The 18,038-nt window shown below is 35.7% G+C and overlaps 1 protein-coding gene across 1 annotated transcript in view; it reads right to left on the bottom strand.

Annotated features, from left to right (window-relative positions):
• Positions 1-12,321, bottom strand: part of Tmx4 (thioredoxin related transmembrane protein 4) — a 40,326-nt gene extending 28,005 nt beyond the window's left edge. The window contains exons 1-2 of the mRNA XM_076851541.2: positions 11,974-12,321; positions 2,856-2,971 (exon numbers count right to left, since the gene is read on the bottom strand). Coding sequence (XP_076707656.2) covers positions 2,856-2,971; positions 11,974-12,149 — 292 coding nt within the window. The 5' untranslated portion in view covers positions 12,150-12,321. The remainder of the gene's footprint in view (positions 1-2,855; positions 2,972-11,973) is intronic.
• Between the last annotated feature and the right edge of the window lie 5,717 nt (positions 12,322-18,038).

The raw sequence follows: 18,038 nt of genomic DNA, 5'->3' as shown, positions 1-18,038 counted from the left end.
TACTGGCTTCTACTTCTCTGCTGAAAATTCTTATCCTCCAAATGTTGGAGTGCCCAAGTTCTTATTCTCTAGCACACGCCCCCTAGGCAATCTCAATTCTTCCTTTCTCTAGCTTCAAACATCTGCACAGATGATCCTCAAATATATTTCTCTAGCTTCTTTCTAAATGGATGTTTATTTAACACTCTGAACTTAACCCATCCCAAATCTGCTCCTCCTCAGACCTACCTCCTATCTCCCTACTACATTCTACAAACAATCCATCAGGAAATCCTACTCTCAAATCCAACCACTTAACCATTACTGCTTCTAGGCTAAGCTACTGTCTTCTCAACTCTGAATTACTACGTTAACACCCTAATTGTTCTCCCTACTTTCCATTTCTGGCTCCCTAAGTCAGCTTTTTCCACATAGCAGCCAAAGAGAATTCTTTTAAAACATAAAATCACATCACATCACTTCCCTATTCAAACCTTCCAGAATCTTTCTTCTTATCATCCTTCATATAAAATCTAAACTCCGTGCCATGGCCAAAAAGACACTACATAGTCTGCTGCCTAGCTACCACTCCATTTCCATTCATTCAGAGTACTTTACTGGCTCTCTTATTGCTTTTGCAAATAAGCCAGGGATACTCCTACCTGCACATAGCGTTTGCTCTACCTGCAATGCTCCTGCCCCAAAGCTTGTTGAAGTTCACTCTCTTATTATATCAAGATCTCTGGTTTAAAGACTTCTTCCCTGGCCATCCTATTTAAAAAAAAAAAAAAAAAAAAAAAGTTTCTCCCATTGGTTTCTACAATTTTTACCTTTTTATTTTCTTCTTATCGCCAAACACTGACATTATTTTTTATTTGTATTTATTACTACTTATCTCCTTTACTAGAATGTAAGCTCAATGAAGAACCAGCCTTCTATATTCCTTGTTTACTTTTCAAGTCTGATGCATGGTAGGAATTCAAATATTTGTTGAATGCATTTTTTAAGTCCTATTAAAGGGTTAATGAAAGCATGAGGTTTGAAATTTCAAGTAAAATTATAAACTTAAAACAGTATAATCAGAAGCATATAGCCATGCATCACTTAAAGATCAGAACATGTTCTGCCAATGGATCATTATGTAAATTTTTGTGTGAACACCATAGAATGTACTGACACAAATACATTCTACAAACAATCTACATCATTAGGCAATAAGAATTTATGGTACCACAGTCATCTATGCAGTTTGTCCTTGTCCAAAACATGATTATGTAGCCCATGATTGTATTCTCTAGGACATTCAAATAGTCATGCATGTATAACTTTGTCTCCTAATTTGTGTTTATGAGTTGCAGTCTTCAAGATTTTAGAATCTTTGCCTTAAAAAATTGTGCTAATACATAAAATACTTTTATTTCATTGAACTTTATTTTCTTAGTTATTCTTGTAAAATACCAGATGAAAGAGTTATTTTTTTGTATTTCAAATATAATTAGTTTACATCTACAGAAAACTTTAACAGTAAATGTTTTAAAAATATTTCTTCAAAGCAATTTCTCTTACTGTATTCTTGATCCACAACAGCCAAAACCAAGAACTAATAATCATAGTTGCCCAACCCCAAGTAGAGGATGGACAGAAGCAACTTTGTTCCAATGCTTAAAAGGTGGAAGCTTGAAGACTCATGGCTTACATAGCTTATAATAAAAAATATCTCTCCAAGGGTTTGTCCTTATGTCCATATTAACATATATCATCCATTCTTTTTTCCAAGTAAATGGTACTTCATCACTTAGTATAGTTTTTTTTAATTCACAGTTATTATAGAAAGGTAAACAGCTACCCTTTCATGTTTAACTTCTTTTTCACTTATAAAGTGATGTCATAGGTAAAAATTAAATTTCTGTAAGAAAAGATGACTGATAAACTTTGAAAAATAGGCACATTCAGAGATTTAAATCATAAAAGCCCACAACTTCTCAACTTATATATAATACACAAAGTTTTTTTTAAACTACAAATACAAATTTATTGTATATTAGCTTTCCAAAATATAAAGTATTCGCTTTTACTCTTTGGTGAAGTGATTCTTTCTCTTAAAAAATTATAGCACTCAGAGCTTATAAGAATAGATGGAATGACAAAATTAGATATTCACCATTTTAGAACCCACTGAGTCAGGTAAAATCATCATGAATCTTAAAAATCCCCAAGTATCATTTCACTGATTATTTGCTAATAAGCAGGTTGTTTCTAAAATATTTAGATAGATAGTGTTACCACCCTAACCAAATGCACACAATTAACTTCACTAATGGTGATAACATTTGGCTTTTGCTGAGATGCAACATAAAGTCAGAGTACTACTTATGAAGTACTATTGCCATAATGTCTAGCCAGAATTGAACTATACCTCTGGATCAAAATTCCACTTTATAGAAAATGAATAAAATGCGAGAGTAAGTTAAATATCACCATAAGGAAACACTCAGGTAAATCCTGGCTTATCTTCATCAAGATATTAATGCCATGAAAGAAAAAAATGGGATTATTCTAAATTGAGAGAGACTAAAAACACACAACAAAACAAATGCAGCTTGAAAACCTTGATTCACTCCCCCTCACCCATGGGAAATAATCAGGAAGATTTTACATGATAAAGAAGTGAAGCGTGAAGTGTCATGATGCCTGCAACTTACTGCCAATGTCTCAGAAAATACAATACATATGCACATACATAGACAGACCCAGATGTGCTAAAATGTAATCTGATGATTTAAGGTAGTCCTAGTCTCCCAACTTTTTGATAAACTTTAAAAAATTACAAAATAAAAAGTGATTTTTTTTGCATATATGTTCAACATTTACAATACCTGGTTCTTGAATGACATCTACTTTCCCCACACTGATTTGAAGTGTTTCACCATTCTTTGCAAAAGTCTCCCATTCAGAATCAGTCTGCTGGCAGGATGGACACCATGGGGCATAACTAGAAGAGAAGAATAGTTAATTAGCACAAATATATGGAAAAAACTATAAGAAAAAAATAGAGGAATAGAATATTTAAATGAAAAAATAAATTCTAAACTAAAGAGAAGTATAAAAATCAAGCTTTTCGGGGCTGGGGATGTGGCTCAAGCGGTAGCGCGCTCGCCTGGCATGCGTGCGGCCCGGGTTCGATCCTCAGCACCACATACAAACAAAGATGTTGTGCCTGCCGAAAAACTAAAAAAATAAATATTAAAAAAATTTAAAAAAAAAAAAAAATCAAGCTTTTCCAAAGTCCTTTAAAATAGAAAAAGAGAAGCATATTTCCCCTCTAGAATTTAATATATGAATATCAATTCTATTGGAAAAAATTAGTCAAAGTTTGAGGAATTATTGCTATATATAAAATGTTTTGATGCTATTCTTACACTTAAACTGAACTTTGTTACTTTCTAAATATATTTTGATCTCTGTGGATGAATGCACTTTGAGTGCCCCACTAAAGGAAAGTAATTTTCACAAGGTTACCCTTATGATAAACCAGTTTCAGATTCATCAAAGCTGTAGATCTACTAGAGAGAGGCCAGAAGTTCTGTCATTAGTGGGTCCTCAAGCATGTTTCCAAACATCTGAATATCTGTATTCTGAATCATTCCAAGAAAAAAAGGAAAAGTTCTATACAACACTTTTTTAAATTGAAAAAGAGTTAAAAATACTTGGACCTTCAAGCAGAAATCCCACTTTTTATATATTTCTTATTCAATAAAAAATATTAATTTACATTTAATTTTTACATAAAAAAACATTAAGCACTCTACTAAGAGCTGAGGTCACAACAGTGAATGGGATAGATGTGGTGTCTCCTTTCCTTGTGGCTTGTATTATCGAGGGGTGAAGAGAAGATACAGACGGGTAAATACAACCGAAGTGACAAATGCTATGATTGAGAATGCTGAACAGATGCTATAGTGACATTGAGGAGCTTGGGTACCTCAGAAAGAGCCACTAAGAAAGATTTAAAACAGGAGTACCACCAGGGAGGGGTCAAAGAATGTTCAACCCTTAGCAGAGAAAAACAATATGTGTGAAGACTCAGAGTCCTGAGATAATACATTAGTGGCTTCACCTTGCCCTCCCATGTCTGGAAAACACCATAAAGATACATACTACAAAGCTCTAAATTTTTTTCAGAGTTTAAACTGCAATTGTTAAGATGAGAATCCAGAGAAGTTTGCTGCTCAGAAAGTGTTATATTGTAATATTCCCCAAAAAGATATGTCCAAGTGCTGGCCCTGGTATCCATGAATATGACCTTACTTTAAGTAGGAGTCTCTGTACATATAATTAAAGATCCCAAGATGAGATCATTCTGACTTAAGATGGGCTCTAAATCCAATAACAGTTGTTTGAAGAGAAGAAAAGGGAGCTTTGACAAAGATAAATAAGCAGAAGACCATGTGAAGATGGAGGCATAGAAATGAGTAATATAGCTACAAGCCAAGGAACACCCAGGGATGCCAGCAGCCACCTCATAAAGGCACCAAAGGGACACTCCTACAGAGCCTACAGGGGCCCCCAGCCCTGCTGCATTCTGGCCTTTGAAATTTGACCTTCAGAAAGGTGAGAAAATAAATTTCTGTTGTTTAAAATCACCCCGTCTGTAATTTGTGATAGCAGATCAAAGAAACTAATACAGAAAGGAAGATATCCTTTGAAATTAGAAGGAGTTAGATCAAACAAGCTGTACAGAGATTTAACAAAGCTTGCAGGATTATGCTTAATATAAAATATTGTGAATAAACAATACCATATGCTTGAAATACATTCAAAATACTATCATGACAAAATTAAAAGGAAAATTAACATTTTCAGAATAATGGCACAAAAATACATTGGAACAAGTGGAGAAACATTTGGTTTTGCTGAATAATTCCCAGAACAATAGAAAATGAAATAATTAGTACTTACAAAATAGAGATACTCCAGGCAAAAATAAATAAATCATTGGGCACATTTTAAGTAACATTTCAGGATGCCACCAACCAGATAGATTTTTTTAATCTACTCAAACTTTTGAAAAAATCTTTAATGCAAGTCAAAATATTGAGGAAATAAGTAAAATAGACATAAGAAAGAATTGCTATCCCTAGATTGATCACATGTAATGAGTCTCACAGTATAAAAATTATACCACCAAAGGATAATGGACAGAAAGTACAGATGAAACAAGACTGACAAGGTATTGATAACTGCTAAACCTGAATGATGGGTAAAAAGAGGATTTACTACACACCTATTTTTGTGTAGAAAGATTTTTTAATAATATTTTTTAAAAGACTTGATTGAAGAGATACACCAAGTTTTTGGTGAACATTATAAAATGCTCAAATTATTTTTTATGTTTTCAATTCCAGAATTGTTTCTACAAAATCGTTTTCACAAAAATTATTTCTGCATTAAGAGAGGGAAGAGGCAGGGGATAAAAAGAAATAGGAAAAAAATGCCTGCCAAAAAACAAACACATGCACCAAGTCCTAGGAAAGGAAACAGAGTAAAGGGGAAAGGTACTAAATTGATCCAATTTTTAAATAAGGTTTAGGGTTAAAGGGATGTCAGATCACCTGTGCAAGCAAGTCCTTTTAAAATCCTGAACTGTGCAAAGTTCCATTCAAACAATCAAAGCAATTATACACATGCACTTTGCAGAACAACAACAAAGTAAAAAAAAAAAAAAAACTGCCATCAGGAAAGATTTTAATATTTCACATTATAAAAAGGTAGGGTGGGGATGTTAAAAAGCCAAGACTAGGGGAAAGAATGCATTTATTTTAGGTAAAATACTGGAAATTAAGCAGAAATCAGAAGAAATAGGATGCCCAAACCTCTATCCAATCAGGCCCCAAAAGCAGCAAGACTAGCAAAACTCCCTAATGACATCTCTAGAAAAGACTATTCTAGCTAATCCAAAGATCGCTCTAAAAGATCATTAGTCTTCCCATTACAGAAGATCTAGAAGACATGGGCTAGAGAACATTCCTGTAACATTTTTTAACATGGATTTTTTTTTTAATTTTATCTCTATATTTCCAGGGAAAGTATATTCCCGATACACAGTAAGTGGTCTAGAAATGTATGCTGAATAAGCAAATGTATAAACTTCAGTAAAAATTTCATTTTCATTCTTCATAGAAAAAAACAGTTATTTTCTATATAACTTCTAAATATCCAAAAGGCAGATGACTCTTAGGCAGTTGGCAAATTTTAAAGAAAAAGGAACACTAAATCATTCAGAATATTTCAATAGGCATTTCAGGATTTTGAATAAGAGCTCTGCTACAGGAATCAGATCAACCATGAATTACCCATGTGATTTTGGGCAGGTTAATAATCTTTCCATGCTTAAGCTTCCTCAACTATAAAATGAGATAGTAACAGGAGCTACCTTACAAGGCTATTGGAAGATTAAATGATACATACAAAGCAAGCACACAGTAAGAATGATCATTAACACAAACTACATTTGCAATACTCTGCTAGGTTTCCAAGACACGTTTATGATACCTCACCTCAGCTCATGTGACCTTCATATCCTTGCTGACAAAGAGAGAAAGCAGGTTTAGAGAGACTTGCTTAAGTCTTAAGACCACTTAAAGCAAGAACACAGATGGAGGTATCTGTGATTAAAAAAAAAAAAAATCTTCAAGATACAACAACAACAAAAAGACAACATCAACACCAACATTGAGAGGGAAAGAGGTAGGAGGCATAAGAAAGAATGTGCAAAAATAAGAAAAAACACTTGAAAGACAATTTAATGGATTTTAGATATTCTCTGCTTAATTTCTCTAGGACTCTGTCTTTGCATACATGTGCTACATTACTAATTATTAAACCTTGCAAATTTCACAAGTTTTAAAAAAAATCATGCCCTTAGTCTCTAGACTGTTATGTAAATTAGATTTTTGGTGAAACTGGTATTCGGATATGCAATTATGATATACCATCAGATAAGCCATTGAAGTAATTTTAGTTATTCAATTTTCTATGTTGCTGCTACCACTGGGCTGTGGATTGTCAAAGCCATTACTTCTGATATTTAGTCAGAGCTGGTTGTGGTGGAATACACCAACATGTTCCCTTCAATTGTGGAGATAAGCCAGCTCTGGGTTAAGTAAGAGAACTGACCCATTGTTGCCACACCTTTTTTATGTGTACTCCTGTATTCTTCTGTATATAAGGGATAATAATTTAAACAAGAATTTAAAACCTATTATAAATAAAATATTGCCAGGGGTAAAATGAATGCATAGATATGCCATGTGATCTTTGAGTTTCTCTCTCCCCCCAACATATACGTATATATAATTTATTTATGTACATGTGTATGTAAGCATAAATAAAACTCGTTGGGAAGAACCAAACATGGTCTTTCTTTACATTGTTTAAAACAAGGAGACAGGCACAGTGGCAGATGTCTGTAATCAAAAGTTCAAACCATCCTGGGAAAACTTGTCTTAAAATTTAAAAAATTATTAAAAGGCTGGGGACACAGGTCAGTGTATAGAGGGCTTGCCTACCATTTTCTAGTCCCTGAGTTCCATTCCCAGTACTGAAAAAAAAAAAAAAAAAAGAAAGAAAATTACCTCATAGTAGCAGTCTTTTCTTAAGAACTATAAAAAAAACTTATCTGCCAGTAAGTGTATCCTTTCCACATAATGTAATCCTCTTTGATTTCAGAGTCTCTATGGGGAATTAGTATATCATTGTACTCCTGGAAACTAGGTCAACATATTTTCTATTAAAACATTTTGCAAGTCGCAGTGATATGTAAAATTACAAAGCTTCATAAAGACATCTGAAATATATTTCAGATAACCAAAATGTTGTTAAATTACATAACTTGGATATAAGTTTAACGTTTTTAATCATTTTTGGGGAACCAAATTCAGCAGCACACCATTGTTATCTATGGTAGTATTCATATACAAAGTACACCGAGGTTCTGCTAGATGCATGGTGATGATTCCTTTTTTGTATGAAGTCACCAAATTCAATTTCATTAGGTGTACTAAACATTTCAGAGGGAATACTTAGTTAAATTTATTTTCTGGAATTTTTACTAAAAATAAGTTTTATTCACCAATAATGGACAATTTTTCTTCTGTTTTCACTCCAATCTCACTAGTATTTCGTACTACATTCATAGAAGTGAGAAGGACAATAAGACATCCAAACATTTGCTAAATGAAACGAATGTAACTTATGCTATTTATTTCCTTCATAGCATTATAAAATGCCAGTCCCTTAAAATCAAGGTTGTAGCTCATTCATCTCCACCTTCCCAAGTCTTCAACACTGTAACGAACCTACAACAAGAATTTAAGCAGCTACCTCTTTAACAGTCAATCAATAAAATCAAGACAATCTATAAACTGCAGGAAATGACAACTACTTGACACAGATAAGTTAAGGAAATAATGTTCAAGACACCCTCTAGGCATGAGAAGAATACTAGAAAGAAAATTCCAAAATCTAGAGGTCCTAAGCAAATAAATGAGGCTTTACTCCATCACCAGGTGTCTAATCTGTTTTGAAACATGAGCAGCCCAAGAACAAGGTCAGAAAAAGTATTTTATAAAAATCAACCTGATCTGATTTACAGAAGTAATGTAATTTAACTCAAATATTTTTATCTTTTTTCATTGCATTTTGGTTTAACGATAAGCAAGTAAAAAATAAGCTACTTGGATATCTGCTTGTTTATCTGCTTTGTTTAGCTACCAAAACAGTATACAGAGTGTATCATATTGCATACTCTTGTGTTTCAAAAGAATAAAAGCGGTATTCTCAAGGACTGACATAATGGAAGCCAAGCAAGTATTTAAAACAGCAAAAGGTTGCAAAGCAATGGAATAGAACATAACATAAAAAAGAAAACATGGGAAGAGCTTAAAAAAAAAATAAAATAAAAAAAAGCACAGCAAGCCAGTTGTAGTGCCGTGGCAGAAATGGATGAGTGTTATAAAATGATTATATGAAAGCAAACCAAAAGAGAAAACAGAGAATACAGTAAGCCCTTAGCATTAAAGAAAATATAAGCAGTAATAAAATTCTTTTGCAGATTTGTAAAAAGGTTTCAGAATAGAAATGAATTACTGCAAATATAGTCTTATCTGATAATCTCTCTTTAACACAGCACTGCTTTTCTAAAACTGGAAATTCAGCTACAAGGATCCCCAAAATTGACTGTTTGAAAGACACAGAAAATGTAACAAATTGAATTTTGTATTTGGATCTTTTCATGTCTCAGAGCCAGGCAAACACTGGTAGGTCCTTAAAACTAAATGAAATTAACAGCACAAATATAACCATAAATTGCATTACAGAGGCTTTATATGACATGAGATATAGAACAGCAGATTCCCAGAAGAAAAGTTCCTTATAAGCAAATGAATAAAGAAAGAACTATCATTCAAAGTGATGTTAGATTCTCAAACTTTTTTCTTTTCTTAAATTTTTTTAGATGTTGATGAATCTTTATTTTATTCATTTATTTATATATGGTGCTGAGAATCCAACACAGTGCCTCACACATGCCAGGCAAGTGCTCTAACACCAAGCAACAGCCCTACCCCCGTTATCAAATATTTAATACCATGAGAAAGTTTCCCAACATTTCTTCTTTAGGTAGTTCAACACATCATCAGCAGACTCTAGTTACCTCCAATTATAAAACCAGTTCACTTGAGCACAATGTTGATCTGGGAAGTAGCATAAACACATTTTGTTTTTCTCTTATGAGAAGAAAAACCTGATAATGTTTGAATCCCTAGAATGTCATAGGCCTATAGTAGTATCAATAATATAATGAATCTTATATTTTTTAAACTGTTGGATTTTTTCAAAGGGAAGAGAGGGAGTATCTAATAATACAGAAAAATAAATAAAAAATAGACAAGAGCCATAGTATTTATTCAAGAGAAACATTTCTGAAGAGATTCTGGTATGCAGAAATTGGAATGTAATTTGGGTGAATCCTTTCCTTTCCTGTCATTTCCTATCCACTAATTCTGCAGAATACTCCATGTAAAGAGAACTCCTACTAAAATGATCTCAATATGTACACAGCTTACTTCCAGGTTACAAGACTCTTTTTGCATCACAGTGCAAGCTTACACCAGACAACCGGACAAATGGCAAGCTTATGGCAAATGATCTCTTCCATTTAGGCTTATACATTTATAAAAAGGTACAATATGAACCATCAACATAACCAAACATAAGAGTTATTGGCTGTCACTCATTTTTAGAAACTTAGTGGGGCTTCAACTCACCATTGATTTAGTGTTCTTAGTTCTCTGACTTACCAAAAAAAAAAAAAAAAGCAATTCCAAAAGAAACCATAAAACAAAGGAGCTGAGGATTTGGCAACATTAAATATGAGAGTTTTCTTCTTTGACTGTTATCACTTACATACACAAACTGTTTTAATCAGAAAATTAACATCCAGAAAAAGAATGTGGTGTAAAAATCTACTAGAAAAAAAGAAGAAAAAAGACCTTTCCGTAGTATTAGCTGGCAAAATGCAGTTTCTCTAAAGTTCTTACAGTTATTCGAGGGAAACATGGCATTCCTAACATAAAGCTCCACTTAGTTTAAAAGTTTCTCTTAAATAGAATATGATTTCCTCACTTCCTTTCAAAGTAGTTGAGCAGTTTACTTTAATAAGTTGTTGGAGTCTCTAGCTTTTTTCCAACAGTTTTACTGATTTATTATGATAACAAGGGCATTTGTTTTTAGTTCTAAATATTCCTCTTTTTTTGTAACTAAAAGCTAAATGCAAATTTGAAGAGATAGTATGCATTATGTTCTTTGAGCAATGTAATTTGTTAAGTGACAACTTCGTCCATCATCTCAACACTGTTTTTACTCTATTAGGCATCTGCTTGCAATCTAAATAGAAGTCTAAAGAATCAAAATTTGGTCTTGGATAAAGACAGATCCAATTTTGAGAGTCTTTTGTGCTGAATGAAAAATTAATTATCAAATATTAGGAAATATATATACACATATATGGCCTGAAACCACAGGCTACAGAGATGTGGTCTCAGCCATTATTTCTCCAGAACTTCATTTTCCCTTAAAGCCCATCATGATGGTCTCTCAAGTCTATTCAAACAACTGTCCTCTGTCAACTTCAAGTCTTCTTTCAAATGATTACTTCCTTACTGTTCAGAGTTAATTGAAAGCTACAACCAACAAATCCCCTGCCTTCTCCTAATTAAAAAACAGTTGCCCACCCCTTTCAAGCAAAAGCACTGAAAACATTTTACCTTCTGTTGTTCAAAAGGAACAATTTGGTAATAACCTATTCTTTATAAAGTCAGCACAATTAAATTATTAAATCCATCTAAAAGTCCGACCTCTAAAAATTACATAGTATCAGCATTTATTTGTAATCCTGTTTTAAAACTAAAATGCACGCATGTTAATGTTTTATTCTCACAATGACATCTCAAGGTCTTCAAAAGAAAAACTAAGACATTCCTACAAAGTGGTTTCCCTTCTCTATTCTACTGTAACTTATTCAACACAAATATTACCTATCCTTTCCTCCGTATTCATACTGTACATGATGTCACTGAATGACTGCCAATTATCCCGTACACGTATTTTCACTCCTGTGAGGGCACGGTTTTCATGCAGATTTCCTCCCCTCCACCCTCTTTCTCTTGGTAAGCTGCATTCTCTCTCCCTGAAACAATCTCCCCCAAAGCAAATGAGAAAAGTGTGGGGATGCTCTTCACCCCTAGCCGTCAGCGGGGAGGGTCGTGCGCGCATGCGCAAAGGAGGTCGGCCCCCCGCGCCGCGGGTCCCTGGCAGGGTGGGTACCCGGCCCTAGGTCTAGCCAAGCCGGGCCACTCTGCGAGCCGACCACGCGGGCTGCGGGAAGGCGGCGCCCGCGAGGATAATGTGGCGAGCGGCGCGGGCGGGCACACTCACAATTTCAGCATCCACTCGCCTTCCATCACCAGTGTCCAGTTGGAGGCGGTCATGGGCTGGACTCGGCTTTGCTCCGCCGGCAGCACGGCCTGCTCGGGGCCCTCGGTCGCCGCCAATGCCACAACCGAGGCGGCCAGAAGCGTCGTCAGCAGTGGGCCACAGCGCCCGCCCGCCATGTTGGGCGCGGAGCGACACTCCCCAGCAGGGAGTGTGGGCCAAGGAAACTACAGGGCCGAGGCCTGGTCGCCTGCCCGCCTGGCAGGGCCTTGCCAGGTAGTCAGAGGAGGTGCCCAGCCGCCCCGCCTCCGCCGGGCAGTGTGTACAGACCCCGCTCGCGACACCGGCGGGCGGCCGGCACCGCCTCTTATCGGCCTGCGTCCGCCGAGGCCACGCCCCCTCCCGCCTCGCCTTGCTGTTGCCCGGGGTGTCGGTTGCCATGGCAACAGCCGCCCTTTCTCCCTGACTGCCACTCTGAAAATAAACAGATGAGACCCAACATTGTTTAAGTTAGTGCCAGCACCGCTCAGGCCCGTGGAATAGCTGGTTGGAGCGCGTGCGAGAAACGTGGCCGGCCATTTAAAATCCATGCTCTATAAAATAGCAACAGGGGGCTGTGGAGTAATCTTAAGGTCACTGAAAAATGGAGGGACATGTGGGCTGGCTTCTCGCTGAAAAATTTAAGTGCTTTCTGCATGTATACATTGAAGCATCACCGCGTAATTGGAGATGATGATGAAACTAGACGATTCGATTTTATATAATTTTTACTAAAATATTTTAATTTTATTGAAAATTAAAACATGGGCACTGACAGACGGATGCATCAGTTAATAAGAATATGGCCATTGGCAACGCAATGAACTTCACTTTTCTTTCAGCTATAGTTTTGTTAGTGTCTTAAAATAAAAGTAGTCTTCAAGTTCAAAAGCCAACCTCAGAAACTTAGCAAGGCCCTAAACAACTTAGGGAGATCCTGTATCAAAATAAAAAAAATAAAAATAAAAAGGGCTAACGATGTGTCTCAGTGGTAAAGTGCTTCTGGATTCAAACCCCTGTGCTAAAAATAAACAATTAATTTAAAAAATAAAATAAGCTGTAGTCTTAATGATTTCCAAATCTCTTTGCAGATAATATATTAGATGAATCTGGGGGACCACCACACCCTGAGTATGTAAGACTGGTTACAATTAAAGCGTGGGTGAGTAATTTCAAAGTTGCTTTATAAGCATTTAGTAGGTGTACAAAGCATGAAACAGTAGTGTAGTTACTAGATCTTGAAAAAAAGAGGTGGTTGCTTAGACACCCTAAGAGTACTTCAAGCACCTGCAATCACTCTCCAATCAGTAATATAAGTAAGAAAGATGAGTTTTACTTGCAGAAAAGAGCTTGTCTGAATTAGGTGTTAATTAGTATTAGATAAAACCTATGTAGACATAGCTCTTATCATCAAAATATAACCCTAAAGAGTTTACAAACTATTGTAAATTAGAAAATTGTCTTTGCAATGAATATTACTAAGACTGATACATCAATCCTACAGTCAATAGAAAATAGTTTATTGTGTTAACAAGAGGGAGAAATCATCTCAGGCACAAAAGAAACTCACTGCTGGAGCACTTCCTATCTCAACTACAAATTGTGTGTTCAGGAATTGCATTTCTTGGCCTTCAGATGAAGGAGGACAGAGAAGACTGGTAGGAAACAAGATAGCAGGAATGTGTGGAAAGGACTTTGTCTTGAGGAAGCATAGAGCAGCCTAAAAGGAAGCAGCTGCTGTCAGACACTTCCTAGCCATGTGATTGTGGCTTGTACCAAACTTCAAGTTACATGAGAAAAATGATAGAACCTGCTTTAAACGGTGGCTACGAAGATAATAAAAGTATAATGCCTATGACATAGTATAATGCAGAAGAGGTTATTATTATTTGGAGTCAATAATACTCTATAATACTCTTGAGGCCTTCTAATTTCCCCAAAGTAATGTCCTTCACATTCAGCTTCATTTGTACCGGCTTACATTCTACCATTCTCCAATCTCCCTCAATCACATGCAAGGATGGCCTCCCACAATCTCCCTTGCTCCAGTAACACAAAACTACCCTCCTTTCCCAAAGCACACTGGTACTTTGATGCCTCCTTGCATCTTTATTCTGCTTAAACATTCCTCTTCCCTAGTTGCCTAGTGAGGCGTTATTTAACCTCTGTCGTGTAGCTCACAGTGTTCCTCCAATAGACCATGCAAAATGTGCTGCTATCTCCTTTCAGATCCAATAACACTCATGTGTAACTCTACCACACCCCTTTTAGATTCAACACATTTACACTTAGTTATCACTGTCTCACCTCAGTTCTCCAATCCATATTAGATACTCTTCAAAGTTAAGGATCTTACCTTAGGCGTCTTTGTGTCTCCAAAATAGCAGAATTCACTCCTCATAGCAGTACTTGGGGTAAACAATTTTTGACACAGGGCCAAAGATCTTCATCTCTTGGTGTTCAGGCCCTTGTGTAATTCTCTCTTCTTGAGTGTAGACTGGGCCGAGCAACTCATTTTGAATTAGCAGAATATGATGAAAGTGGTGGCATTGCTCTTCTATTACAAGCTTACAAAATATCAGAACTTCCTTCTTGCTCAGACTCTCCCCTTGCTTGTTCACTCCAAGACATTGTATAGAGAACTTCAAGTGACAAGAAACTAAGGGAGGCCTCTAGCCAATATCTCATGAGGAACTGAGGCCTCAGTCCAACACTCAGCCAAAACCAGAAACTTGGGAATAACCATGTGAGTAACCCACAAGTGAATCTTTCCCCAATGCACTTGAGATACATGGGCCTGATAAGTGACCCAAAGCCAGAAGACACAAGTTTAGCAGAGCACTGTACCCACAGAAACTTTGACATAATAAATATTGGTGTTTTAATCCATAAAGAGTTACGATAATTTGCCATGTACATGATTTTCATATGTGAAATATTGCTTTACATTTTAATGAAGAGTGGTATCTGGTACTAGGAGAAAGAGATTCGGTCCCCAGAGTGGTTTATAATGGTCATACTGTGGGGCACTTATAGTTACACAAAAATACATGATTCCTACTAAGAAAAGGAATCTCTTGGACTTTTCCTCCTCTAAGTTGATTTTATGGGGTATTTTGGTCACAACAATGAGAAGGTAACACACTTTACAAAGGCAAGAAATATTCATTATGATAACCTATTCAACTTAGCTGTTACTACATAACCAACCAACCCAAAACTTATCTATATAGTTCCAGGGATTGATGATGATGATGATGATGATGATGATGATGAGGTGTGTGTGTGTTCATGTGGTGGCAGATGTTTGGAGCTAAGGCCAGAGTCAAAATCTTTTCATTCACAACTGGCATTTGATTCAGGATTGGTGGGACAGCAAGAGACTGATCAGACATCTCTCTTATCCTACATCCTCTCCCTGTGGTTATCTTGGACTTCCTTACAGCTTGGCACTTTGGGAGTGTCCTCCTTAAGACCTCTACAGCAAAAGCTCCCATTTACAACTAGAAGTCGCACTGCTTCTTAACCTCGACTCAAAAATGTGAAAATGTCACCTGTACCATATTCCAGTGGTCAAACAAAGCACTAAAGACCAGCCTAATGGAGAGAAGAGGAATTGGATTTTACCACTTAACAAGAAGCAGCAAAATAAATTTTGACCCCCTTTTTGGTATTTACTTATATATTTATTTGTACCAGGATTGAACCCAGGAGCACTTAACCACTGAGTCATATCACAAGCTCTTTTTTAATTTTGAGACAGGATCTCATTAAGTTACTTAGGGTTTCCCTAAGTTGCTGAGTCTGGCTTTGAACTTGCGATCTTCCTGCCTCAGCCTCCTGAGCCATTGGAATTATAGGCATGCATCATCACACACATCATCATGACCATTTTTAATCTACCAAAAAGTAAAAAATTTGGAATAGTTTATTATTGAAGCACAATTTATGCAATTCTGATCAACCCTCTGTCTTCCTTTGATGACTTATTCAGTAGTAGGTTGGGTGTTTTGAGGGAAAAGACAGTGGTATTTCTACAAAACAGAATGGGAACTCCCTCTCCCCTTTTATCTTTTGTGGGTAGGTGCCTGTGAGATGCTGATTTGTGCAAAATTGTGAGAATTATTTTTAAGCCTGCTACAGCCAAATGGTTTGACAATGTGATATTTAAGTACCCTTAGAAGGTCATAAAATTTTGGTTAAACACATTCCAAAAGATTTTTAAAATGAGAATATTTTTGTAAACAAACCTGTAAAAATCTGATAACTATCTGTATTCTGAAACTGTTTTTGCTTGAATAATGAGTGTAGAAAAACAATTTTTAAGAGAGATAAAATCTTATGTTCTAATGGTACCAAGTTTTAATACAGAGTTACCAATCAAAGACTTCAATAAATCTGGCGACTTGGAACTTGATATTAGGCAGATAATCAATGAAAGGTAAGAAGATTGCATTCAGATCACAAAAATCTAAATTAATAAGTTATAGAAATAATGATATGCAATGATTTTCCTGTTGTGAATGGTGAAACTGGTATGGAAATATTAAATAAGCTAAGCAATGCTGTAAAATTAGTCTATAAAGTAATGAGAGTACAGAAATTTAATTACACAAACAGATTTGCTAAATGCCTTACAGGAACAAGAGGTGGAAGGAGAATTTAAATAGGACACAGTAATATGTCCTAGAACAGATGGCAGAAGAAACCATGAAGGATGGAAATAAGCTGAAGTGTATGCAGACTAGTGACTAGAAACAAATCCAGAAGGAGACTCAATAAGTCTCTAAGAAAGAAGCTTTGGGCCATGTCTTGATGAAAGAAAATCAATGAAGTTTCTACAGAACTAATAAATGAGCCCAGGAAAAGAGCAGCTGCATTTTAGAGAAAGGTAGGCAAATCAGTTCTCTTTCTATGTATCAGTAGGAATTTAATTAAAAATATAATATAGACAAAGATTTTATACAATAGCAACAAAAACTCCTTTTTAAAAATTAAAAGAAACATATGAGATACAGGGAACATACTAGAGTACTTTTTTGACACAGAAGAAAATTTTCCCAAATTAATTTATAGATATAATGCAATCTGATTCAAAATCCAACCAAGGTCCTTTTTTTAACAGAATTCTAAAAATCTGTCTTAATACTTATGACCAGTCAAAGGGATTTTGAAAAGAGCAATTATGTAGGTCTTGGTCCTCTTAGGTGGTAAAACCTACTGTAAAGTTGCAATAAAATAGTGAAATGGAGATTCTGGCATAAGAAGCAGCAAGAGGATAAATAGTTCATAGTTAAGATCCAAGAAATAAACATACTGTGTGTGTGTGTGAGTGTGTGTGTGTGTGTGTGTGTGTGTGTGTGTAATATATATGCAACATATATATTTACATATGCAACATATTAGTCAGGATAAGATAGACTTAAGCTACAATAACAAACATAGAGGCTTAACTCACAAATCTCCATTCTCTGTGATACAAATTCACAATGGACTCAAGAAACTCTCCAAAAAAGCTGTACACCAGCCAGGGTGTACACAATACACACTACACTGCTTCAATCTTATGACTCTGTTCTCTCAACATGAGACTTTCTCCAAGACCACTGCAGGGCAAAAGACATGTAAAAGACTGCAAGGAGATTTTTGCTCAAGAAATTGTCCACATAATGAAAAAACAATAGTGAAAAAGTAAAGCCAAACAGAGTGAAATGGTCTGAAATCTCCATAGCACACAATGGTTTAATAATTTTAAAGTTGAAGTTCTACAAATAATTAAGAAAAGGGATAGTAGCAAGATTATACATAACTGCAAGATTATACATATCCAGAGAAGAAAAAATAACAAGATTATTACAAAAAGCTGCTCAAGCATACTGCACATCAGAAAAGTACATTTTGTAATTACTGATAGTTTATTTGATACTTCTCTATGATACTCTATGATACTCCTTAGGGGTCAACCTATTAGGACTAGACACCCCAATATTATAAAATCCTCAGTGCTGGGAGCCATCAGCCAAGTAGGT

Source organism: Callospermophilus lateralis, chromosome 3 (assembly GCF_048772815.1).
Source record: "Callospermophilus lateralis isolate mCalLat2 chromosome 3, mCalLat2.hap1, whole genome shotgun sequence".
NCBI lineage: Eukaryota > Metazoa > Chordata > Mammalia > Rodentia > Sciuridae > Callospermophilus > Callospermophilus lateralis.
This window is presented reverse-complemented; position numbering and strand designations above follow the sequence as displayed.